This window comes from Solanum pennellii, chromosome 6, assembly GCF_001406875.1.
Source record: "Solanum pennellii chromosome 6, SPENNV200".
Taxonomy (NCBI): Eukaryota; Viridiplantae; Streptophyta; class Magnoliopsida; order Solanales; family Solanaceae; genus Solanum; species Solanum pennellii.
The window spans coordinates 50568420-50595580 of record NC_028642.1 but is presented as its reverse complement, the minus strand read 5'-3'; the positions used below and the strand labels follow the sequence as shown (position 1 = coordinate 50595580).

At 33.7% G+C, this 27161-nt stretch overlaps 3 protein-coding genes across 5 annotated transcripts; 2 read left to right on the top strand and 1 right to left on the bottom strand.

Annotated features, from left to right (window-relative positions):
* Positions 1 to 91: 91 nt before the first annotated feature.
* LOC107021124 (protein ABHD11) lies at positions 92 to 15561 on the bottom strand. 2 transcript variants are annotated; one of them, XM_015221723.2, is made up of 13 exons: positions 15141 to 15558; positions 13993 to 14100; positions 13079 to 13105; positions 11008 to 11098; positions 9802 to 9845; positions 7049 to 7147; positions 5497 to 5554; positions 5353 to 5405; positions 4764 to 4865; positions 3871 to 3936; positions 1985 to 2106; positions 1158 to 1329; positions 92 to 481 (listed from the first exon to the last, which is right to left on the bottom strand). In XM_015221723.2, the coding sequence occupies exons 1-13, from the start codon at positions 15270 to 15272 to the stop codon at positions 419 to 421; spliced, it is 1137 nt and encodes a 378-aa protein (XP_015077209.1). In that variant the 5' UTR covers positions 15273 to 15558; the 3' UTR covers positions 92 to 418. The 2 variants fall into 2 exon arrangements, with proteins under 2 accessions (XP_015077209.1, XP_015077210.1); XM_015221724.2 differs by lacking the exon at positions 13993 to 14100 and having other exon boundaries at positions 15141 to 15561.
* Positions 15562 to 18663: 3102 nt separating this feature from the next.
* Positions 18664 to 21123, top strand: LOC107023335 (60S ribosomal protein L15). The gene is made up of 4 exons (XM_015223995.2): positions 18664 to 18814; positions 19430 to 19596; positions 20089 to 20286; positions 20667 to 21123. Exons 1-4 carry the CDS (start codon positions 18811 to 18813, stop codon positions 20910 to 20912), a joined length of 615 nt encoding a protein of 204 aa, XP_015079481.1. The 5' UTR covers positions 18664 to 18810; the 3' UTR covers positions 20913 to 21123.
* A 642-nt stretch (positions 21124 to 21765) lies between these two features.
* Positions 21766 to 24519, top strand: LOC107023333 (beta-fructofuranosidase, insoluble isoenzyme CWINV3-like). Of its 2 annotated transcripts, XM_015223994.2 has the most exons (8): positions 21766 to 21922; positions 22087 to 22095; positions 22265 to 22438; positions 22532 to 23211; positions 23331 to 23489; positions 23589 to 23833; positions 23975 to 24065; positions 24164 to 24519. In XM_015223994.2, exons 1-8 carry the CDS (start codon positions 21865 to 21867, stop codon positions 24341 to 24343), a joined length of 1596 nt encoding a protein of 531 aa, XP_015079480.1. In that variant the 5' UTR covers positions 21766 to 21864; the 3' UTR covers positions 24344 to 24519. The 2 variants fall into 2 exon arrangements, with proteins under 2 accessions (XP_015079480.1, XP_027773347.1); XM_027917546.1 differs by lacking the exons at positions 21766 to 21922; positions 22087 to 22095 and having other exon boundaries at positions 22115 to 22438.
* Positions 24520 to 27161: the final 2642 nt, after the last annotated feature.

The following is a 27161-nucleotide window of genomic DNA, read 5'->3' as shown; positions in this document are numbered from 1 at the left end:
CGCCCCTTCAAACCAGCTACTAGATGCCCTTATATCCATATCAGACAAATGATTTGCAATAGGTAGGTGATGCCTGGTTTCCTGAATGTCATTGATGTATGAACTGGTAGAATCATATTCATTTGAAGAAGATAAATGAGCTTACATTATCCAGTAAAGTTGGTGTTTAATGATCCAACAGGACATAGCTGGTAAATAAGTTCTTTGCACAATTCTGTATCGTGTACTCAGCTTTACAGCTGAAATAGCCTCACCAAACTAATTTCTGCACATCACATTCTAGAACGAGCAAATCATAATGAATGAGATGATATACAATATACTACAAAAAGAATTGGATCTTTCTGCAATCCTATAGGTTGCAAGGGGTTCACAACCTATATTCATGTCATATGACCAATGCCAGAATTCCTTGAGCCTAAAATCCTTGGAAGGAAAATGAAAGGATCTTGAATAGCCCATCTGGGTTATCAGCATGTACCTGGAAAAAAGATACTTACTTCGCATTAGGATAAATGATCAAGCGATGCATGATTGTACAATTTATGTAAACAGCAAGTAACATGTACCCTAAGTTCATTGTTGTCTGTCAGAAATCAGAATTATAATTGTCTTCCTAGAAGCTCTGCTTGACATAGTTCATCGCCATACAATGGGAAGCCAAAGATGCAGAATATGATAGCATTAATAAGGTAAAGTTGTTTTTTCGGATTCAACCAGATTAACTATTCTTTGTATATCAGTTTGGGAGAAGAGGGTAGATAGTCCAACACGAGAAGGAATGATGAGGCCATCAGTTCCCGAGACACAATTCATCGGGTATTTTAAGAACTCTAGTCGACCTAGGTAATCCCCTCCATTCCATTTTCTTTGGCATTATTTCCTTATTAGTCCATACAAAGAAGAATGACACCTTTCTATATTTGGAGACAGTTTAACTTTTACTCTAAATGACATGCTTTTATAGCCAGAGAAATTTCTTTCCTAAACTCCAAACGTAGTCAAACTACGGTACATGATTTGAAAGGGAGGAAGAATGATAAATTATCAGCTTCCAACTCTCATGCACATTTTAAAATAAAAACACTTCGCGTCTTGAGAACTAACAAAATATATATATACAGAAGAAAGAAATGTGTAGGAAAGAAACAACCTACCCAATGACCTGCATCTTCGAGGACATGCATTTCGACTCCACCTCCTTCCTCTACAGCCTGTTCCTCAGCAACATGGATTCTTCTAATATCCTCAAGAGCCCATCTATGCAGACTTCTTTCTGCTTTCAAAAAGTTAACATGCACGCCCCGAGGAACATCCTCCACAATTTTCCTGCAAGAAGATCTTGCAATTAGTATTCCCTCCTTTTTGGGGGGAATGAGCCATGGATTTGATCCACTAGAAGCTTGGTGACAAACACAAAAAAGATATGAAATAGACCATTGATATACTCACCTACAATTTAAGTATTTAACCAACTTCAATTTAGTCCTCGCAAAAGCCACACATTCATTATCATATGAATAAAATAAGTTATTACAGTGCACATTTATTCTTAGCATGTCAATACGTAATACTTTTTAAGGCTCCAATAATACCAGATATTCCACTTCCCTTTTAGTTTTTTTTTCTATAGCCGTGCTAGCATTGAGCTGAGCAACCAGTCCCCCAGTACATTGCCCCTAGAAGAAAAACTCCTGATCGTCTTGCTATTCTTATATTAACGTTGAAATTTAAACTAGTCATAATATATCCTGCAACTTATCAAGATTTCCATGTTTTTTTCTAAAATCTTTTGATTTAATTTATAGCAACAAGATAAAGAGTGTGTGCATGCTTGTGATTTGTTGAACCACTATTAGTACATGTCCAGGCTACGCCAGTATTGGACAACTGGTACACGCTTGTAACAGTTAAGGAATGAAAAAGAAACCGAAAGAATGATCATACAAAAATCTGCAACTTAAAACAGACATGAGCAACCTACCACAGATTTGTTTCTTCATATGATTGATACATTTCAGCAATACCTTTGAGATCAAACACCCATGACAAAGGTGAAGGAGATGAACCAGCAGTGTTGGTTTGACGAAGGTTAGTTACCACCCACTGCAAAATTTACAAAGGTAACTGTCAGACATCAGTTGGAAAAAAAAATGAGAACTGGGCCAACTCGTGTCTCATGTGCAAGCAAATTTACAGTTAGAAATATGGTAATGAACAATGTTTGATGGAATGATGGCCTTTATAGATGAACTTTTAGTCAGACATACTGCATGATATACTCCTTTACTAAATCTATTTTACAAACAATTACATGCTACTTGCTTTGCAATTTTGAACGCGGCCACGGACAAAAGTTTGATATTTAAGTGGAGACAGGATAGAGGGTCAGGCATCCACTAAGTTTCGGACCGTGCACTAGTGTTAAATGCATTTCCCTCGACTGAATTCCCCTATTCTATTCAAACCTTTTCTTGCACCAACTAAATAGTGTTAAATGCTTGCGTGATGAGGTCATCCACTTTGAGCAGTGAAGACAGGCATATCTAGTGTAGATGCAGTAATTTTGGTGAAATCCGCTATGCCTAGCTCTGGCCTAATATGTTAAGTGAAAAGGAATAGAGACTATGGGTCATTTGGTTCGTAGACAAGTTATGTTGGGATTAGTGATGATGTGATTAATTATCTTGGTACTATTTCTTATTGACTGTTTAGTTTGTTGTATTAAAAATAACATACATTGCATACTTTATAAGAAACATTGTTTGTTTACAAAAATACCCACCACGTTATTATGCAGAAAAAGGGTTGGAGGGACCTCAGGAGTATTTTTGTCATTTTCATTGTTTTATCGAGGGATAACTATTTCCGGTACTATTATTCCGCCCACCGGCTAACTTATCTCGGTATAATTACTAATTATGGTATAACTTATCTTAGGACTAGTAACCAAACAAGGGATAAGGCAGTATTAATTTTTTATTCTTTTACTATCTATGCTTGTTCAGCATACCAAACGACCCCTATGTGTATTATTAAAAAAAGAATCAAACTAGCTGCATTAGAGGAATAATAGGTGCACAAGAATTCTGAACCCGTGCGCTCTAACTTCTGAATCCAGCTTCTAGTAAAGACTGTTTAAATTTTGAATGGTGGAGAGTGAAACATTGTCTCCTATTCTAACCAACAAAATTCAAGAACATCATTTCCAATAAATCATATGGAAAAACAAGACTCCCAATGTTTTTCTATAAGCTCTCTTTAGAAAGGAAAGGTGGAAGAGATTGATTGCTACTATAAAGGACTTATATTGGTTAGAGTTGACTAAGGGGCTTAAGATATTGTAAAATTAGAAGTTTCTCCCCAAAGTTGGCAATTGTTTCCGGTGGGCATATCACATATATCTTTCCAGGACCCAGGTAGACATGTCAGAGGCGTTCGAGATAGGGTATTCTCCTGCCTTTCATACTAAGGCTATAGGTCCATTACAAGATGCTAAGAGAGACTGGGGAGTGTCACTATTGTGGTACGGTTCTTTTCCGTTTTTGTTTTGGACAACTTATCCTTGGTAGGCCTACTAGATCATCATTCTCTTTTTCTTCCACAGTAGTCAAGAGATATATACTGGCTCACTCTCCATGCACTGAGAAGAGTGGAACAAATTACAACAACTTAAAGAAGTACATTGATAATGTTTCTAACGAACTTCAGTGATCTCATTCCTCAGTTACTCAATATCAAGCTCAGTGCCTCACTACATGCAGAAAAATGTCTTCGCTTATACAGCAATTTAAGTTTTGCAAAGTTGAAGTTTAAGTGTTTAACCTTTCAGAATTCCTAGAAAGAAAAATATGAGAGGCCAGGGGATACCTGTGCTACATCCCTGGAAAAACCTTCTTGTATAAGAGCATCCACAATATCTCGTTTTGAAGAGACCTTCCTTGAAAAATATTATTCATAAAAAGAATTGATGTCAATACAGATTATGTGAATATATCAGTAAAAGAATAAAGACAGAACGAGAGAGAGATGAGAAGGAGAACCAACAGTTGAGTGAGTGAATTGTATAGCCTAGGCTAATAAAGTTTCAACACAATACTGTAAGCTATTTCAAGTTATAAACCAAGAGTAGTGTCAAACAATATATACATGCAAGAACAGAAGAATTAGTCAAAAGCAAGGTAAATATGAAGGAGAAAGGCTTGTTCTCCATTGCTCCGACACATTCAGCTTCTACTTCCAAACTAATGGACACGCTTTTCCCACCAAAAACTACTTTGTCATTGTAAGCATATTACGTTAAATATCAATCATACCTTAAACCTAAAGTAGTTCTCGCGAATTCTTTTTGGACAGGTGAAACATTTATTATCAAAGAGGGAGATAGCTATTGTTTACAATAACTAAGCAAATCTCAACTCTATATGTAGGAGCAGCCATCCACAATTTTGATCAAATATTTATACTAGTGATGTACAAAAAGAAACATGACACACTTAACAAGAAATTTTCTATCTCCAGAATGCAATCCTATTTTGCTCTTTTAAACTATACACATCAGAGAATGAACATACTAAGAGACCCACTGTACCTCCCATCCCAATTTCTTCTCAAAAGTCCTAAAATGAACACGCATCTATATTGACACACTAAAGATATCATGGAGAGTTGACAAGTAGAGAGAACAAAGTTTGTTAAGGTTCATGTAAAGCAACATACATGGAGACATTTTTATACAAAGTGAAATCACCAGAAGGACTTACCTCTTTTGGTAATTTACTCAGAAATGATATCAATTCAGCTGGATGATCATCTCCATCTGCACCAGCTCGAACCTCTCCTGGAGTGGCATCTAGAACCCAGACCTATGACCCAATTAGTTTGAATTACTTCTAAGAATTTGGAGTGGAAAGAAAAAAAAAAAAACATGATGGCAAAATAGATTGCAAGACCAAAGAAAGTGCAATAGAAAAGAAAATTATCATCCCTGAAAGCCAATTACCAAAATCATCATATGTAAACGAGAAAACTGGAAGGCAAATGGAATATAGCCTTAACTGAGCTTTTAACATTACTTTTAAGTTTTAACCACTCACAAGTTTAATATATTGAACCAGTGTTTGATATTACCTCAAGTATGCTTGTAGAATTTTATTACGGGATACTTATGCGTAAAGACCAATTACTGATATCACCCATTTAAAATGAGAGAATTGTGAAGCAAATGGTATATACTGCCTTAACTTGAGTTCTTAACATTGCTTTAACCACTCACAAGTTCCAATCTATATCCAAAACTGTGTTTGATATTACTGCAAGCATGCTTTTACAGTCTTCATACAGAATACTTACTCTAACAGGCCGTGCAAGGGGCTTTGGAACCTGCTCAACCATGCTCAATGCAACTGCATAGTAATAAGGAAGATCAATGTCTGAACAACAAAATATCAATTGAATTCACCAAGTAACTTTTCACTGTAATAAGCTAAAAGTTACCTTTTCCTCCAAAGCTGTGACCAACTACAACTCGGGGAGACAGTCTGAGCTGGCCAAGCTAGACAGAAGAAATAAAGATTGAGCCCAAGCAATGTGTTACCGTAATAGTGTTAACATCTCAGGCAAGAAGTGAAGGGGCAAAATGGGGAACCATTTGACCCAACACAAAATCAGAAAAACAAGAGAATCATAAGAGACAACAATGTAAGTCACCGACAATGTAACACAAACACAGAGGGAAGGACCACATGTGTAGAGTACATAGAGTGGACATCTTGGACAGGTCTGCGGGACCCATATTTGATTCAAATTAAACTAGCCTTGTCACGTCAAAAAAATAATCCTGCATAAAATGCAGCATCATAGAGCAAATTTACAAATGGGCCAAAAGATAGTTGACCAGGACACTTATCAGAGACGTATATGGGTTGTGCGGAGGGAGAGGGATAGGAGAGCTTTCGAAGGGGTTGGGGTGATTTTGTACATGTGAAGAGTAGCTTCTTGTCTCTAGTTTCTTTTGTTGCACAAATAGGTTCTTGTTTGTTTAGATGAGTGGGTGACTTTGTAGAGAATCATATTTTAGTGTAGGTTTCTCTACTTCTTCTATGCAGGGATTTCCCAATATTGATAAAATTATTTACCTTATCAAAAAGAGATGGTGACACCTAGCTGATGTGGAAAAATCACATGATGCACATATCTTGGCCTCTCACCTAGGTTGCACAGGTCAACTGCCTTGACCAATCAAGCCAAGGGGAGCACAGAGATTACTAACAATCAGAAATCTTGTGATTCAGTCCAAACAACGCATGTAGTGAAAATTTATGGGAATCAGAACATCATTCGATGATCAACAAAGATTCATTCAGTCAACACTAAGGTTGACACTTCATTACCCATTGTTGTGACGACGAAAAGCCATGCAAGTCATTGTAAAACCACCAGTAGATGTGATGCCTTTAGATGGATGAAGAAAGCTTCACTTTCATGGGTTTGAAGATGAAGCTAGTCCCCTCTTTGAAAATTTGAAAGCAGTTGGGAATGTAATGGGAGAACCCAATAATAATGAATGTTGTCTACTTGACAAAGTAGAGAACTGGTCCCACAAAAAAAGGGATGAAGTAGGAAATGGATATATAACTGAAAGAATTAGAATTGCAAGTCAACTATGAGGGCAAAAAAGTTCAACAATAACGGAAGGAACAACATCAATCATGGGGGCTTCTAGGATGACATGACCATAGCTAATGTTTCCACATGAAACATGTAAACATCCACAAGTGTGCATGCAAGACCCATATCTACTTGCAGAAAGATAATATGTTTATCAATATTAAAAGAAAAATATACATTTGAGAATAATGCAACTGGTCATGCTCTTCTAAACTTCAAAGAATCAAATAGAAGCACAGTCAAGGACTGACTGATAATGTCTGTCAAATTTTTCCATGCCTGCCCCACAAAAAGCTTAGTGATACGGATGCCATATAAATGGCACTCAAGAAAATACAGTACTTGCAGAAGGCAACAGGTCATGGTCAAGAAACTATACCAGCTTTAGGACATCAAGAGCAGCTGATGCAACTGTATGTGTGCCTCTCTTTTTGAGGGATGCTGAATCACCATGGCACCGCAAGTCCACCAGGAGAAACTGCAGAAAAGTAAATCTACTGTAAGACTGTCCGCAACAATATCACCCAAATATCATATCAAAACAAGTCAATCATAAGATATCGACAATCAGTTGAAGAAGAACGTGAGTTTTGAGGACAACAACTGGCGAAAGGCATCAAAAGCAAATGAATTCAAGATGACATCCCCACAAAGAGGAGAAAATATTGGTTCAAGAATATGAGACCGCAATTAATAGTATCTTCCAAGAGTTAATGAAAAATATTCAGGAAAACTCAAACAAGCTCACATAGAACAGTTCAATACATCACAATCTGTTTCTAGTTGCCTCTCTCAGGAGGGTAATAAAGCACATCAGAACCCCAAAAAATTGGGAGCTTCATATGTTTTTGTTTTAATTTCTAAAGCTTCACTATATGTTTTAATATTACCTTTTTGATCAAATAAATCGATAAAAATAGAGCACTGTTTTCAGGCAAGGACTTGACGCGTAGCCACATATAATACAGCACCCCTACAACAAAAGTTGCCCCAACATCATTACGCTCCAAACTTATTGTTCCCAAAAGAGTTTCTATAGGATGTTAATTAATGACTTCAATGAAGTTTGGAATTGAATTTGTTCCTATATTTGTCTTCCAACAACCAAAATGAAATTATTTTAGGACGTATCATTTTAGTGATAAAATGTAAGCAGCTCAATACAGTATACAGGAAAGAATTGAAGAACAGACAAGAGGATGTCACTTATCCAAAAGTTCAACAAAAACACTCAGGTGTTGTTTTTATATAATCTATAATTATGTTTTTTTCTAATGACGGTGGTGTACGGGCCAGCGTGCACTCACCTCAACTATTCACTGGGTACCTGCTATCTCTACTAGCGCAGATACGGGTAACCCTGTCAACCATGGCTTAGACTGATGGAAACAAACCACCAAGTGTTTTTTGCCTTCATTAGGATTTGAACCTGAGACCTCCTTCCCTTTCAGTGACCACTAATTGAGCAGCCTGGGAATTGCCTAATCTATGGTTATGTGAAAAGAATCTTCTTGGGCTTTTCAATGTGTCCAAGCTTTACGAACATAAGAAAAGACTATCCCTCAAGGGTAGTAATGCCAGATCAAATCTTCCTTTCTCTTCATTCTTCACAGATAAAATATAGAAGAAAAGGGGGTTGAATTAACCAACAGTAAACAACATGCAACAAAACACACTCCCTGTCCAATTGAGACAAGTTAAACATAATGTAGAACTCTTTAAGATATTGCGTATATAAGAAGGGATAAGAATTAGTGCTTATCTCTACTACCTGCCATTGCGTAAAAATAAGTTTCAAACACTGAATTTTTTCCTGCTCTGCATAAAATTTTTCTCTCAAACAAATCAAAGTGTCCATCGACTGAGTCTGTGTGACTTGTTGTTGTTCTGAAGTTCGCTGAAGTTAAAGAAATTTGAGGTACCGCTATTTTTTTAACAGGATTAATCCGTTTTATCTTGGGAGAAATTAATCCATAACCTCGGGTACAGTGAGGGAATTAAATTTCTTAAAGACACACAGTAATTTCTGTGGACTCGGATTACTTCTTGTATTCTATTTACTTCTATTTCATCTTATTCTGTTTCTGTCTTTTTTAGGCTTACCTTATAATACATGTTGAATAACAAATCATTTATATATAAGTAAAATAAACTAGGCCTTAAAAAGACCTAAAAAATGTCTTCACCCACCAAGGTGGAAACTGTACCTTTATATTACAGCTATCTAATAGGAATTCAATTTATTACTCATGGATTAACTTGATCCAATATCATATTATCTCAAACCATTTGATAGTCACTTGTGATGGTGTAGTGAAACATGTTTGATTTATACAAAAAAAAATTTATTCAAAGTTAAATAATTTTGTAATAACTACATTAAAAGTTGAATGAAATTATTTCTTTAAGTTTAAGTTTTGTTGTGCATCAATTTTATAGCCGAACGTAAAATTTAAAACCTACTAAGTTTGAATAAAAATGTAAGAATTTCATAAATTAGGCTACATCATAACCTAATTTTTGCAATCAAAGATTTCAATTTGAACTATATATCATTGAAATTTTGATCTTTCATAGTAGCTAGGCTCTAATATATATCAAAATTAGATTCAAATAAATTTTAATATTTAACTCAATATCTTAAATGGATCCCTAACTTAAATTAGGGTGCAAACAAAAACACTTTAAAAATCAACTATCTTATGTAGGTTCATTATAGTCAAAATAATATTAATTTTTTGAATCTCTAATTAAAATAATTAATTTGTTCACATCATTTAGTCTAACATTAATTAGAAACATGATAGTTATTCAAACACCTAAAAGGCTAATATTTGTCACAAACTTATAAACATGTCGAGGAGCTCATTTAGAAATACACTATATAATACATTATAGTATTTTTTATCCTTCCCTCAATTTGAACTATATAAATAATAATCAATGCAATAAGAGTTGAAATGATAAGTAGATGTAAAGGAGCATCAATTTCAAAAGTTATAAATAATTTTTAAAATTAGAGATAAACAAAACACACTCCCTGTCCAATTGAGACAAGTTAAACATAATGTAGAACTCTTTAAGATATTGCGTATATAAGAAGGGATAAGAATTAGTGCTTATCTCTACTACCTGCCATTTCGGAAATTCTTGGGCCAATCTCCTAGCAAAGCTTCCTGAAAATTTGAGATTGTCATGAAAAAAGGTTGACGAGAAGAAACTTGAAGAAGGAAAAAATTGTTTGAGCAGATTGGAGGAATAAGAAAAATAAAAATAATAGAAATCAAAAGAAAACTATCTAAAGCAATAGTAAGTCGGCAATTAACTAGTAATTCTCTATGGAAATAAGAACCTCTACGCCACAAGATGTAAAATTTCCCTTGCACTCCAGCAATAGAGACACTTTTAAATCAGTCTTTTCCTTAAGCAAATAGTTTTACATTTTATTGTAACATGAACTTCCTCAAGGCTCAAACTACAGGTTCTTTATCAGGATTCTGAAGTACATTGCAGAAGAACTTGCAACACAGTTAGATATCAAAACAAAAGGGGGGAAACAGAATTTGAGTAAACCCATTGTACTTGAAGATAAAAGGAAAATTCACAGAGAGCAATAAGCATGATGCATCATGAAACTTGGTTCATGGTCGGGTGAAAAGAAAAAAAAATATGGAATCTCCTTTCCAGTATCTCTGTCACAACACTCCCTTAACTTTTCTGCTAAACGAAAGCAAGTTCCTATCCAAGAAAGAGTTTCTGAAGTATAGCTAAGATGGTCCTAATCAGTAATCACCAATAAAACTGAAACAAATTGAACTCAACCAGCATCAGCTGCTACTAGGTGTAACAATTGTGCAATTTAGAGCATCAAGATAGAAAACTAAGGACATAGAATATTACTCAGTGCAGATGGAAATCTAAGGACATAGAACATTACTCTGTGCAGATGGAAATATGGAATGGGTTATTAATTTCATAAAGAGGTACGCAATGGGTAAGGAAAGAATTATTCCGTGCCATTTGGAAAATTGAGGGAATTAGATGGTACATGAATTAGTTTTCCAGTTTCTACAACTCCTCACTGTTTTGGAAATGATAACAATTTCATTTAGACATTCTGGTGTTGAAACTGTTCTCGTTTCAAGCAAAATTCCAACTGCTAGTTACATAAGAAGACTTGACCGAGCGCTGCATGTGCAATGTTAATATATGCTCAGAGAAACAAGGATAAGAAATTTGAGAAACAAGGCACTTCAAAAGAATCATGAGAATTCAGTGAATACACAAGACATTTGTGTGTTGTGCCGAAATGTTACAAATCTTTAAATGAGTCATTACCCCAGTTTTTCCTGCTGCCAAGAATACCATGCAAGAGAACAGCAGTCGGTGGTTCAGGCAACGATCCCTCCATAATATAACTCCATTTTACCTATACATCCAAGTTCCCATTATCAATGGAATATACGTGTTAAACAGCAGAAAAAACGTTTAATGGGCTAGAGAAAATACCAATTCTACTAGTTTATTTAGCATATTAATGAGTAAGTGAAGTAAATAGATTGCAGACTGAAAAATGATTGAATGTACAGAACTTATGAAAATGGCAAAAAGCTAGAGACTTGAACAACTTTATCTGTTGGAATAATGAATCTTAGTTCCTTAAGACTACGAAAACATTTTTGTGAAGTCATAAATTTGATAATTATGATGATATCCAGCAAAAAGGGGATGTCTCCCCAAAGTTATATCAAGAAAGAAGAGGAGGATGATTAAAAATTGAATGAGAGGTCCATTGCCACGTCTCAGGATAATATATGTTATTCATTGAACTATTTGGTATGTCCAATTATAAATTTATTTTCTTAACTCTGATATTATCATCTACATTACCCAATGGATAACGGATCCTATCTACTTAAACACCATACTTAGTTCACTGGACAGGATTCAATTTTATGCTAACCTATCACACATCCCTTGTTGTACAACCTTTGCCTTAGAACCAAGGCCTTGGGGCTTCTTTTATTTCAAGTTTATACTTGAAAATTGCTTGACAGGGATGAATTAACAACGTTAGGAATAATAAACAATAATGACAATGGCAGCATAATAAGAGCTACAATGACAACAACAATGAAAACAACACAACCAAAATGATAAAAGTAACCCATTTTCCTATGTGTACCCATCACCAAAAACTTTAAAATTTGAAATATGCATATCAATGTGAACTTTGCTAAGAGGAGAAGACAATTGAAAAAAAAAAATCCATACAGGTGATACCAGTTGAGATAAAACCTTAGTTGTTGCCTTTGTTGTAGCTGACACACTCAAATTAGTCCACTCTTTGTACAAGTATCTTAGCATTAATCTGACATGGGAGTCCGCGTAGAGATGAGAGTTTTTTTAATTATTCTTATGACAAGGGAAACCCGCAGCCGCTACCTTTGGGTACACACAGGGTAAAAACCCCGCTCCTATGCAATAACTCGCATATTAGAGATAAGAATGGATCTAGGAAACCTCTTAACTAGCCCTAGGAGACAACCTATAACTAACATCATGGAATAAGATGTGCCCAAGTATTATAGATGGAAAAAAAGAGCCTTATTGTCCCATATGAGAGTCAGTGCTGTGAGACAGACAAATATTTACCAATACTTTGGAATGAAAATCGAAATGTGCTAGAATAGTAAGGGACGTATAAAGATGACTCACAAAGTCGACCTCAATTAGATTGTAATTAAGGTTATTGATTGATTGAAATATGTATATAGTGGTTGGCTTTCATTAGATTAAAATCATACAACTAAAATCATATACCACATAGTTGCTTCTCAGATGAACTCAAACAGTTATATTGTGACACGAAACAATACCCATTTAAGGTGTCCTTTCACTAACAAAGCAGTAACCAAAAAGCGTATGACACGCAATAGATAAGTGTCTAATTTTATATATATATTCCACCAACCAGAGGTAGCAGCACTCGAACAAGAGTTTTTCATGAAAAGATATGCTTCTTTTCCTGACCGGGGATCTGATTCACTGTATAGTCCGTATTGGACAAGAAAAAGAAAAGGAAAAACAAAACAAAAATCTAAAATGAAAAATAGGTCTAGGACTAGACTGCACTCCGTATCCACTAGATTAAAGCAATCCTTTTCAGATTTTTCTACTATAATTTGACGTGGCCCAGAACAGTCAGAATATCACCATCTATACACTTCATCCCAACTCAAACACTTAGGTTACTGTTCAGCTGTAAAGTAATTTCCGAACAGATATATCCCACATGCATACTTCAAAATAAATACAAATGTGAACAAAAATAAAGAGGAGGGAAAGGAAAAAGAAAAAGCATAGCAAACATAAATTAGTTACATTTCAACTCAAAAAAGAGACTTACTTTTGCTCCTTGAACGAGCTCATATGCCTGCATAGAAAAATTATCTCATCAGTAGTAGATTGATTCAGTTGCACATCAAACAACTTTGGTAGTCACACTCTTCAATAGCTACATTTATAGCGAATAACAATTACTACTTTAATACTAAGTAGTTTGTGAAAGAAACAGATATACCTCCCTTTTTTTTTGAAACTGAAAACAGATATATATTTTCCTTCAACTTTTACTTTTAAACTTTTTGATAATTTACCTTCCTCTAGATTTTAGATATCCATTGAACTAACGTAAATAACTTTTGTATAGAAGTATTAAAACTTAAAACAGTGTAATCATTTTTGTTTCATCTGTAAAACAAGAGTGTACATTGAAAGTAAAAAAATAATATCATTTCTTAACTGTTTGCTTGGAACAGAGAAAGGAAAGAGAAAATACGATAGAAAATTTAGAGAAAAAGCCGTCACTTCCTTTCTATTGTTAGGAAGAAAAAGAGAACATAGCTTCGTGCCACCAATTTGGAAAAGATCTTGCCATACTCCATGATCCTCAAATCTTTCTCTACCAACCAAACAAGAGAAGAGAAAATTCACTCTCGTTTCCTTCCTATCTCTTCCTTTCTTCAGTTTCAAGATAAACTTTCTCTAATATTCAAGTACCTTGTGAAGGTTCTTTTATCATGTCAACTAACTTTTTCAAAAGTTGTATTCAAATAGAAAAAAGTTTGATGACGTTAACTAAATTTAGCACCATTATGGAATCAAATGTTTGTGTACAATCCTTCTAGAGATAGGAAGAAGTGCTGATGTAAGTGTCACAAATTAATGAACCAACAATTTTACCAAAAGTATAAGAGACGTCAACTCCAAATTTTCCAAAATAAGTACTTAATAATAAGAGATATAGCACAGATCCACTACCAGCACTTCAGATGGCACAACAACCTTCCCGCTGGAAAGTTTCTCATCTACCATTGCCATTCTTATATTTGAAACTTTAAACGTCCTTTTTGAATAAACAAGAGACACCTGAGCAGAGCAAAGTGACCACAACAGCCCTTAGAATATGCAAAGCCATTCATTATTTTAAATCGGATCACTTATAAAATTTAAATCACCGCGTAAAATTCTAAATTATTACTCCCTCCATTTCAAAATAAGTGGTGTTTTTAGCTTGGGCACGCCCCTTAAGAAAACTACTCATTACTAGAAAGTAAGATGTGTTTTTACTTATTTTGAAACAAATGAAAAGGTAAAAACACCACTTAGTTTGAAATGGAGGGAGTAACAAAAAAACTAAAAACAAGACGAGAAAATTATCACTAGAGCATAGAAACAATCGAACTTAATGACCTCAGTCATTAATATGGAAGTAAAAGAAATTTCCATTTAAAGCTTCTATGCTATGAAGAAGAAAAGCACGACTAGAGTGGGTAGCTGCTTTTCACTCACGCAGATGATCGAGAAATATGAGCAAGAAACCAGAGTCACCGAATTCACACATGTGCTCGAGAGATAGAATAAACATGTCATTATTTGACAGTCTGAGACTATTCCAGTCACTTCTACAAAACATCATACAAAACTACAGAATAGCACAAATAGTAAAATAACTCTGAAATGGACCAGCAGCTTAAGCAAGAAACGTGCCGCCAAATTCTAAGATATCACACTAAAACCAGGAAAAGTCCAGGGTATTCACATAGCATTTGCATTCCTATGGAAAAACATAAACAGCCAGCCTACATATAATCAAACTACTATGAATGATCTTCCACAGGCCCCAATAGAGCAGACATATATAGACTTCAACTAGTTTAGAATTGCAACATTGTTCATTAATAATGCTACAAAAGGAAAGAAAGACACCAACTAGCTTATATAGACCTCAACTAGTTTAGAATTGGGACATAGTTCATTAATAAAAGCTAAAACACGTAAGCAAGATACCAAAAAAGCATAAAAATTGAAACTTTTTAATGTTAACATCGTTTATAACGAAGGAGTAATGGTTCCAGTAATATACCGGTTACCCATTAGTCCAAATTTGGTGAAAACAAATTACTTACCTTGTGGAATGGCGTAGAAATCTTGGTCGTCAGAAACTTGTTAGTAATCAAACCAACCCCAGGTGAGTCTTTTGTTAATGCAGCTCCATTTTGGAAACGCCGGCACGCCGTGAAATTCGAAATAGCCGACATTTCTTGGAGAAGAGATCGGTGAAGAAAACCACCCAAATTCCTCCTCCAATCAACTTGTACAGGTAAAAAGAAGTATGAAAAAGACAAATTTGATAAATAGAAAATGCGACGGAGAGACCGAGGAGAAGGTGGAGAGCTCCTTTTTCCCTATCAAACACGCAGACTTTTTCCCCCTCCTAATTCTGCTACTACAGTTTGTAAAGGGGATTTCTTCTGTTATTTCTCGGCCAAGAGATCTGTGGTGGCTTTGTTGTGTTTCGTTTAAGGCCGAGACCAAATTAAACACTTCATTTTATTATTTTACTACTAAAGCGTCCACAGTACAGCCCAAAGGAACTGCAGGTCGTTTAGTCATGAATAAACTATTTTACATTTGAATTATTTTGAAATAGATAGTGAATAAATAACTCCGTTAAATACGTAATATAAAATAATTATATATTTTATTCTTTAAATTTTTATACCTTATACCTCATGTTAAATGATTTTTAATTTTTTATAAATTTTGAGTTATTAATGAATTAAAAAGAAAACTCTTATGAGTGGTTAGGAAAACTAAAATAAAAGGAATACATTTAATCAAGATTGAAATGAACAATTTAAAAGATATGATATTATGTAACTTCAACCTAGGATTTTTTATTTTAATATTATAAGCCTGAATTTGCTTTAACATATTTTGTATTCCCTCTATTTGGTATTTTTAGAATTAAACAATAAAAATTATGATTAAAATTTTAAGATGTATTTTTTATCATATTAATATGCAAAAAATTGTAATTTATAGTACTTTCATATAGTTTTAGAATATCTAATTTTTTTGTTTAAAATATCAAATTAATGTGATCTAATTTAAACTTTGAAAAATAATCAAATTGACTTTCAAAAAACGCAATATGATAAACAATACCGAATAGAGGAAGTATAAGATGCTTTTAATAGTGATCCTCCAAACACCTATTTATACACTTTCCCATAATAGGGTGTTTTCCACTTTTCCTTGGGTTTTAATAGGAACGGTTAGAAGTAAAATAATAGAGAAATTAGAGTTCTGAGGCGTGAAAGATTATTATCTTGCAATAGTTATTGTATGTATATTTTTTAAAGGACAATAAACCATCCGAGAGTTATTACATGTAGTTCTATCAAAAATATAATAAAGCTTAAAATATATATATACAATTAAATTTGTTACTTCTAAGAATGCTTTGTATTTAGTAGAATCGAAGAAATGACTTTTCAAGAAAGAGTCATCTGAACAAACAAATAATTTGTTCAAAATGAATTATGAAAAATAAATTTAATTATAGATCAAAACCAATCCATCTCAAGCACAAATCATATTGGATTTAGCAAGTGTGAATGGAAAAAGAAAAGAGAGAATATGAAAAGTGAGTGAACTATTTTGGAGGGAAAATGAAAAGTCATTTGCAAAGTGCAAATGAAAAGTCATTTCTCTCATATCGGCAAAAGAAAGGGAAATTGTTGTCCTTATATAAGAAAACACTTCCATTATTTCTTAAAGAGTTTAAGAAGAAGATGCCCCCTCGCGTCGTCGTCGTCGCTCGCTCGGCTTCGGCTTTGACAAATGATGTGATTGATAAATTTTTTGGACAAAATTTATTTAATCAGTTTTTGTTAAATCAAATAAATCCTGTTAATATTAGGGCTTCGACCCGTATCTGGCCAACTCCTCGAACTGCTGGGTGCGGCATATTCATGGACTGGCAAAGCGAACTCTCTTATAAATTTACGGGTAACGGTAACATTCCGAAAAGTTGTTACTCTTTCCGAAAAGTCGTTACTTTCCGAAAAGCCAAAAAATTTATCAATCAGATTTTGTTAAATCAAATAAATCCTGTTAATATTATCTCTTATAAATTTGCGGGTAACGGTAACATTCCGAAAAGTTGTTAGTCTTTCCGAAAAGTCGTTACTTTCCGAAAAGCCGTTATTTTCCTAACAGACACATTTTTCTGAAAAGTTGTTATTTATTTCAAAAGACACAACTTTCTGGATAAAACAGGTCTGAACAGATTTCTCTGAACAGACACGTTTCTTGCTGAAAATGGCTATAAAAGGAAGTCAATTTTCGTTTTTTCAAACACTGAATTTTTTCCTGCTCTGCAAAAAATTTTTCTCTCAAACAAATCAAAGTGTCCATCGACTGAGTCTGTGTGACTTGTTGTTGTTCTGAAGTTCGCTGATGTTAAAGAAATTTGAGGTACCGCTATTTCTTTAACAGGATTAATCCGTTTTATCTTGGGAGAAATTAATCCATAACCTCGGGTACAGTGAGGGGATTAAATTTCTTAAAGACACACAGTAATTTCTGTGGACTCGAATTACTTCTTGTATTCTATTTACTTTCTGTTTCATCTTATTCTGTTTCTGTCTTTTTTAGGCTAACCTTATAATACAGGTTGAGTAACAAATCATTTATATATAAGTAAAATAAACTAGGCCTTAAAAAGACCTAAAAAATGTCTTCACCCAGCAAGGTGGAAACTCTACCTTTATATTACAGCTATCTAATAGGAATTCAATTTATTACTCATGGATTAACTTGATCCAATATCATATTATCTCAAACCATTTGATAGTCACTTTGTGATGGTGTAGTGAAACATGTTTGATTTATACAAAAAAAAATAAAAAAATATTCAAAGTTAAATAATTTTGTAATAACTACATTAAAAGTTGAATGAAATTATTTCTTTAAGTTTAAGTTTTGTTGTGCATCAATTTTATAGCCGAACGTAAAGTTTGAAACCTACTAAGTTTGAATAAAAACGTAAGAATTTCATAAATTAGGCTACTTCATAACCTAATTTTTGCAATCAAAGATTTCAATTTGAACTATATATCATTCAAATTTTGATCTTTCATAGTAGCTAGGCTCTAGTATATATCAAAATTAGATTCAAATAAATTTTAATATTTAACTAAATATCTTAAACGATCCCTAACTTAAATTAGGGTGCAAACAAAAACACTTTAAAAATCAACTATCTTATGTAGGTTCATTATAGTCAAAATAATAATAATTTTTTGAATCTCTAATTAAAATAACTAATTCGTTCACATCATTTAGTCTAACATTAATTAGAAACATGATAGTTATTCAAACACCTAAAAGGCTAATATATGTCACAAACTTGTAAACATGTCGAGGAGCTCATTTAGAAATACACTATATAATACATTATAGTATTTTTTATCCTTCCCTCAATTTTGAACTATATAAATAATAATCAATGCAATAAGAGTTGAAATGATAAGTAGATGTAAAGGAGCATCAATTTCAAAAGTTATAAATAATTTTTAAAATTAGAGATAAATAAAATTTAAACAGTAAGCTAAAAAGGGGTTATTTGTGCAAACCATCCTAGTAGAATTGCTAGTAAAATCTGATTACCATCAATGGGCCTATGGGCCAAAAAGGCTATTCCGGAGGGTAACGACACTCCTTTTATAATGTGTCACTGAAAACCCTAGAGACGCCGAACACCACAGAGGTAGAAGAACAGCAGACGCAATGGGTACGTTCGTCTATCAAAACTCTCTCTGTATTATACTCTTTGCTATGTTCATTCATGTCGAAAATTTAGTTGAAAATGAACAATCTGTAGGTTTTGTGTAAGGTCTTTTTGTGATTAGGAACAGGTTCGTACTTCTAATCATCTCTTTAGGTTAGATAATCGGACATTTTGTTGTAATGATTCTGTTAAATTACTAAATTTTCATTAGAATTTGTTGCACTGAACAAACATAGATCTAGTAATTGAATCAGATATACACACAATGTCTGCTATAATCTGGCTATGGTGGGAGAACTAGCTTTGGACGTGGTTGTTTATGTATAGAGTGAATGATAACTCTTCGTAAGAAAATGATATCTTGTGCTAATAGGCTATACGTGGTGTTTCAATTATAGAGTTCGATTTTACGGAATATGCTGCATTTTCCGCTACATAGTTGCCCTCTGATTAAGATTAAATGGTAATTTTATCCCAAATGCACGCATGAGATGAAAATGTGGCTATTTTACCCTAAAAGCTGGATAGGGTAAAGTTTAAATGAGACTTCAAGTGGTATTTATGGATAACGGTGTTGCTGGAATAGTGGCTTGTTTTTGACGTTTGGTGGAAATGCAGGTGCTTACACTTATGTGTCAGAGCTATGGAGGAAGAAGCAGTCAGATGTTATGAGGTTCTTGCAAAGGGTGAGGTGCTGGGAGTACCGTCAACTCCCTTCTATCGTCCGTGTCACCAGGCCTACACGTCCTGACAAGGCACGCCGCTTGGGATACAAGGCCAAGCAGGTACATTTCTGTTGTGTCTAGTAATATACTCCATATGTACTTAATGATAGGTTTACAGACATTTTATCTTTTTTGCAAGATTTGTTCAGTAAATGAGTTGTGAGTTTGGATATCTAGTGGAAATTAAGTTTGATTCATGCTCTTTTGTTTTATATTTTTTGTGTACATTAGTTGCCTATTGGGTTGTGTCTTCTGATATTTGTCTCACTGTTGGGTCTGATACTATTTCTGGGTTATGTTGGTGACATACGTCTGTGATTGCTGAGCTTCTTGTGAAGGCTGTATGACCTTTTGTTCATTGTTGGTTTATTTCTGTACAGTTTCGAGATGCAAAGGATAGAAATGCATATGCATACTCCTCTGTTTCTTGTACCCTTTTGAGGAACAGTATTAATGAAGAAATATTTTCTTTATCATGTTAAATGTAAAATGCTGCCTTTTCCCATAGTATGGACTACATCAGGATTTTTATTAAGATCATTATTTTTGCAGGGCTATGTGGTCTATCGTGTTCGTGTGAAACGTGGTGGAAGGAAGAGGCCTGTTTCAAAGGGTATTGTGTATGGTAAGCCCACCAACCAGGGAGTCACACAATTGAAGTTCCAGCGCAGCAAGCGATCTGTTGCTGAGGAGCGTGCTGGAAGGAAGTTGGGTGGTCTTAGAGTCCTGAACTCCTACTGGATTAATGAGGTATCTGTTTTAACCTTTTTACCTATTTCTTGTACTTCGTGGTGCATTCTTTTATGTGCTCGCATGCTAGAGTGCAAAGTTAACTGCATTTGTAATTGAGACAAAGAAACATGTTTTTTTTTTAATAATGAACAAATTCAACTACCTTGCAAGCGCTATATTATGATTTATCTTATTAGCTCCACAAGTGTAGAAGTCTGTGCTTCAAGAAATATACTCCTAATAATATGGCTTGCAGGTTGGTTGAATTTCTTTTCTGAGTATGCGAACACCACTTCACAAATTGCTGACTGAAACTTGCGATTTTTTCTTGTTGCAGACTTTGTTTACACATGCTTTAATGGTGGGAATAGCATTAACCTTAACCTTCTCTTATGCAGGATTCAACCTACAAGTACTTTGAGGTAATATTGGTTGACCAGGCTCATGCTGCTATTCGCAATGATCCAAGGATCAACTGGATCTGCAACCCAGTGCATAAGCACAGAGAATTGCGTGGTCTCACTTCAGCTGGTAAGAAATACAGAGGACTCCGAGGAAGAGGACATCTCCACCACAAGGCTCGCCCCTCAAGAAGGGCAACCTGGAAAAGGAACCAGACTCTGTCTCTCCGTCGTTACCGTTGATCTGCTTGACCTTTTTGAGAGGAGTGTCGCTTGCTTAATTTTTTGCATTATCTGGTTTTAGCCCTTTTATCTTGAAACATTCAGCTGTTTGCAATTTTGAACAACTAGTTTTGTATTTGAAGTATCCATGTTCTTGCTGAACGAGTCTCTTGAACTTGAAACAATAGTTTCTAGTAAAATTTTGTGTTGAAAGTATACATTTCCTTGCAGTGATCGAGTATCTTGAATCTCAAACAAATAAAATTCTAGTAGATTGTGTTGAAGTATCCCTTTTCATGAAGAGATGGGGTTGCATTCGAACTCAAGCAATAGATGTTAGATGTTCCAAGACCAAGGTTCAATACATTGATATGAGGTGTACGGCAATGTAACACATTTAAAAAGGTCAAATAACTATGTTAAAGTGAACAAAACCATCCTAAGTTTAATAATTTTCACCCCTCTTAACAATTTGCTACATATACTTGTTAAATAAATGAAGAATCAAAATCTTGTGTTATGAAATTAACATTTTTATCTCATATAATATGTGAATAAATTTTATTTTTAAAGAAAAGTTAGGGATGTGAATGATTTCTACTCGTTGAATATATACAAACAAGTTGGAGTATAATATTTTGCCTCGTGAATATAATATTTTGACTTGTACACGATAAATGGAAGTCTGAATATATTATTATGACCGGTGAATATAATATTTTAACTTGTACAAGATAAAGGGAAGACTTAGCCGTCTTGGTTTGGTTTGGATCATATTATATGGGATTAATTAGAATGTATTTTTTTGGATTAATTGGAATATATTATGACTTACTTGTAAATAAAATATTTTGACCTGTACAAGAGAGAGTATGATGGGAAGTTGATATATACACCTCTTTAGTTATATGCAATATATCATATACAAACGACATACATATATACAAAAGAAAAAGAAAGTAAAGCTCTCCTCATGGCTCAACCTTACAGAACTGCTTATCATTTCCAACCTCCCAAGAATTGGATAAATGGTACATTCTTAACACACTCATTCTTCTTCAGAAATATGATTGATTTTGTGTAATCTAGTCGAAGTTAATTCTTTTTTTTTAATTGATTTATGTTCCGATGAATTATGTGATTGACTTGTAATGCTGATGAACTGGAAAAACATGGCATGTCGTTGAATTCGCAGATCCTAATGGTAAGTTTTCCATTCTAATCATCAATCTTCCAATAATGTCAAGTAATAGTAGTAGCAAATTGTTAAAAGTTGTTTTACCTACTTTATCCTCCAATAATGTTGTGTTTGTTTGAAAAAGTTACCTTCTTCACGAACACTTTCACTTTCACAAACTTCATTATATTTTCAGGACCAATGATCTACAAGGGAATTTACCATTTATTTTACCAGTACAATCCTGAAAGTGCAGAATGGGGAAACATAGCATGGGGTCATTCTACTTCAACTGATCTTGTCAACTGGACTATTCATCCTCCCGCTCTTTTGCCTTCAGACACATATGATATCAACGGTTGTTGGTCAGGTTGTTACGATTTTGTGAAAATATTTCGTTAATTATTCAGGAGATAGATCGATATCATTGTATCAAGTATAGATAAAATTCATTTCTTCACAGGTTCTGCGACGATCCTCCAAGATGGCACGCCAGCTATACTCTATACCGGAGGCAATTCACAAAAAGTTCAACTTCAAAATCTAGCTGTGCCTAAAGATCCATCCGACCCTTACCTTGTCGAATGGGTTAAATCTCCTCATAATCCAATCATGATACCGAATGAAGATGAGAAAGAGTCGTTTAGAGACCCAACCACCGCGTGGTTAGGGCCTGATGGGATTTGGAGAGTTGTTATAGGAAATGAAAGAGAAAACAGAGGAACTGCTGTTTTATATAAGAGTGAAGATTTTATTCGTTGGACTGAAGCAGAGCGGCCTCTGCATTCGTCCAGTGAAACTACAATGTGGGAATGCCCTGATTTTTTCCCTGTCTTAATTGACGGGGAAAATGGACTTGACATTTCAGAGATCTTTTCAGGGATAAAACACGTGCTTAAAAATAGCGTGGCTCGTTCTTTTGTTGATTATTATACTGTTGGAGCGTATGACCATCACAACGATGTGTATACACCAGATGAGGGATCGGTAGACAATGAATCAGGATTACGATTGGATTATGGAAGGTATTATGCTTCCAAATCTTTTTTTGATAGTGAGAAGAAGAGGAGAATCTTCATTGCTTGGGTTAATGAGTCTACAAGTAAGGAAATCGATTTAATTAAAGGATGGTCTGGTCTTCAGGTAATAATTCGTTTAGGTGACCATTTAATAAAATCCGTCCATTATTCAAAGACAAATTTAATTTTGAACTTGTCATTTTTCCGTCAAAACTAAAGTTAAATATCCTTGTACTATTACAGTCGTTTCCTAGGAAAATTTGGCTGCATAAAGGTGGAAAGCAATTGGTTCAATGGCCTGTTGAAGAAATCGAAATGCTAAGGACAAACAAAGTTGATTTACAAAATATAACACTCGAAGCTGGTTCAAAACGTGAGATTTGGGGTGTCACTGCTGCACAGGTATAATTTTTCCTATGAAAAAGCTTGTCAATTTCTTTTGTTGATATTATTCGTCCAAATTCAAAACAACTTGCTAATTTGACACTCATAATACGACAGGCTGATGTAGAAATCTCCTTCTCAATTCCAATCGCGGTGCTTGAGCAGGCAGAGGTGCTGGAATCAAATTGGACGAATCCACAAGAGATAGCTAACCAAAATGGTTCATTAGCCAACACTGGTGTTGGACCTTTTGGGTTGCTAGTTTTGGCCTCAAATAATATTGAAGAATATACAGCAATATTCTTTAGAATTTTCAAAAAGAATGACAAGTTTGTTGTGTTAATGGGCTGTGACCAAAAAAGGTACAAAAATGACTCTAAATTTTTGTCTTACATTGAAAAAAAAGAAGTGGTGTTATGTATATAATTTTTATTTTGATAACCAATAAATTTTTGTTTTCTACTTGTAGATTTATAAATTCAGAGTAAAATTTTGAAATGCAGGTCATCTGTAGGTCTTGAATATGATAAAACCAATTATGGAGCCTTTTTGGACATTGATCCTCTTACAGAAAAATTATCGCTAAGAACTTTGGTAAGTTTGACTATCAAATTAATTATACATATCACCGAGAGAGAAATGAAGTGAGAGCTCCTGGGGAGGAGTCTAATAAAAAGGATCTATTTTTTCAGATTGATCATTCGATTGTAGAAAGCTTTGGCGGAGGTGGAAAAGCTTGCATCACAACAAGAGCTTATCCAACTTTGGCCATCAATGATAATGCACATATTTTTGTTTTCAACAATGGATCCCAACATGTTGACATCTCTACTTTGAGTGCTTGGAGTCTAAACCAGGCTCACATCAATTGAATCATTAATTAAAAATGTAATTTTTTAAAACATTTGGAGGTACAAACAAAAGTCTTTGCCATTTTGTTCATTTTATAGTTTGTTTGAATCGTTTACTGCTCTTGCATTTATCTAACTACAACTACATACTTGCCCTTTTTTACTTCTCATTCTTATGCAATAATCTACTTTACAGATGTGTGTACGCAACATTTTAAATTTATCATGTAAAATGTTGAAGACATTCTTTTTGAAACATTATATAAAAAAAAAAGAAGTAAAATACTTAAATTGAGACGAAGAAGTTGTGAGATATTTTTGTTTTTTGTGAGACACAGGTGAAAATAACAAGAAGTTGTGAGAGAATAAAAGAGTAAGTTGGATTAATTGATAAGATGAATGCAACATTGATATGAGACAGAGGTGAAAATAACAAGAATAATTCAAACACACAGCAATCAATTAGAATCTCTACTATGCACTCAACATTAATCTATACTAACACTAAATCTTAAAGAAATGGCAACATGTTTGAAGCAAGAACATAATTCTATATGCTTAAACGAGGGACTCAAACAGTGATTAAAGCACTCAAACCAAGTAATACTGATAATCCTATGCGATGAAGATCCACAAACGAGTAAACCAAAAACCATAGCAGATTCAAGAGATACTTAGACAACAGTGAACTAAGATTGAAAATCAAAGCAAAGAAACAACAAGTCATTAACGCAACATTTTATGATACAGAGGTGAAATAACAAGAATAACTCAAACACATAGCAATCATATGCACTCAAAATTAATCTATACAAACACTAAAACTTAAAGAAATGGAAGCGATGTTTGAAGCAAAAATCATAACAGCAAGAACATACTTTAATCTGTAAAGGATTCTGAAGCCAAAGATTCCATTGATAAACAAAAAAATTCAATCCAATATATCCTTTCTAACCCTTTAGTGCACAAATTTTAAACATATCAACTACTGCAATATTTAGTAAAATCCCAAAAATATTGCAACCAAAGGCTCCCTAACAGATTGATCAAAAGGAGATTGATGCGAAAATGGGGGAAAAAACACCAAAGTCAGAGCTAAATGATCCATAAGGGTTTCAAAGCTAAATGTAACAGGCTCAATTGATATACCAAATTTCCCATTCCTACCAGTTTATTTTGAGTTTACATATAAATTGTTCAATTAACTAAATCCCCCAACCCTAAGACAGAGGTTAGTGACGAAAATGAGAAAAAGTACCTAAATACGAGCAAGCAGTGGATTCAAGAAGCATAGCATTGTGCCAATTTTATCTCGCCATCATCACCTTCACCATTCACTTTCTGCATACACAGACAAAAAAACTTGATTTCTCTTACCCAAGAAGAAATAGAATCGAGAAATTCACCATTAGCATGAATTGCATCGCCTTGTTGCAGTGCTTTTGTGGCAGCCTTTGCTAAGAAGAGAGCGTGTGAGAATGGTAGAGAAGAAGAGAAGAGAGTGTGTATGTGTAACGCTCATTTGGGGGCTGAAAATAAAAATATAATTATTACTTATCCAAATAATCAAAAAACAAATAGATCAATGGCGCAATTCAATTTTGCTTTCTATTTTATATAAGTAATTTATTATAAATGTCTTGTTACATTAATTATCTTGAAGCATATTATATTTTGGGTCAAACTAAGCCGCCTTTATGGATTTTAAAATTTATAATAACAACAAAAATTGATAATAATCGAATTTTAGATTTAATATTTTTACATATTTATTGAATTTATTAATACGAATTCATTGTTTAAGCAATCTAAAGAAATTATCTGAAATAAAGTGTTCTACCTTCGCCTCTTCGGTGACATTCGAACTCCAAAAATTCTTAGAAACAAATCCTAGCGGCTACTTCTAACCAAGTTTAATTGATTGTTTTTCTATATCTATTTAATTTGAATCATGTTATATAAGGCTTATTAAGGGAGACTTCTTAATAGAATATTTTTTATTTTTAAAATTCAAACTCGAAACTTATGATAATAAAGGATAAAAAACTTTTAATCATTATACCACAATTATGGTTAATTGATTGATTGCAATTTAAATAAGAGGTGAATAAAAGACTTTTAATGACAAATTTGAGATGCACCAAGTTTAGTGGACTTCACATGAAAGACTGGTCTATTCGTATTTAGATTAAATTAATGTAGTATTTTTTTATTTTAAATTTTTTAATTAAAGGAAGGGATTAGTGTAGTTTGGGCCATCTATTTTTATCCGGACTATTATTCAAAAACAAAATTAATTTTAAATTATAAATGCATGACCAATCACTTTAATTTCTTCTTTTTCAATTTCAAATTAAAAAAAAAATGTAAAGTTTTTAAATTCTCAATCGGTATGAATAAAGAAAACAAAAATCGTGTGCCTTTGCCATTATTAAAAGTCTGAAATATAATAATTTATATAAATAGTTACCTAATCAAACTGATGAAATCAATATCAATATATATATATAAATGAGGACCATAGAGGAGGTGATGTGGCACCTCTATATGGCCTCCATTTGCATTTAGCTTTTTTCATCTTTTTTTTAATTTTTTTTTATTATATATCATAAAAAATTACTTAAATTTATTACTAATAAATATTTTATTAATGGTGGATCATTTATAACAAAAACTCTTCATATTTTTTATTTATTTATCTCATTTATAATTAAAAGAGAAACATAATTTATTTATTTTTGACTTTTTTTAATTTAAATTAATTATTTTATTGTAAAAATGTATTACTTCATTTATACAAATATACAAATAAATACTTTATTAATGTATGAACATTTAT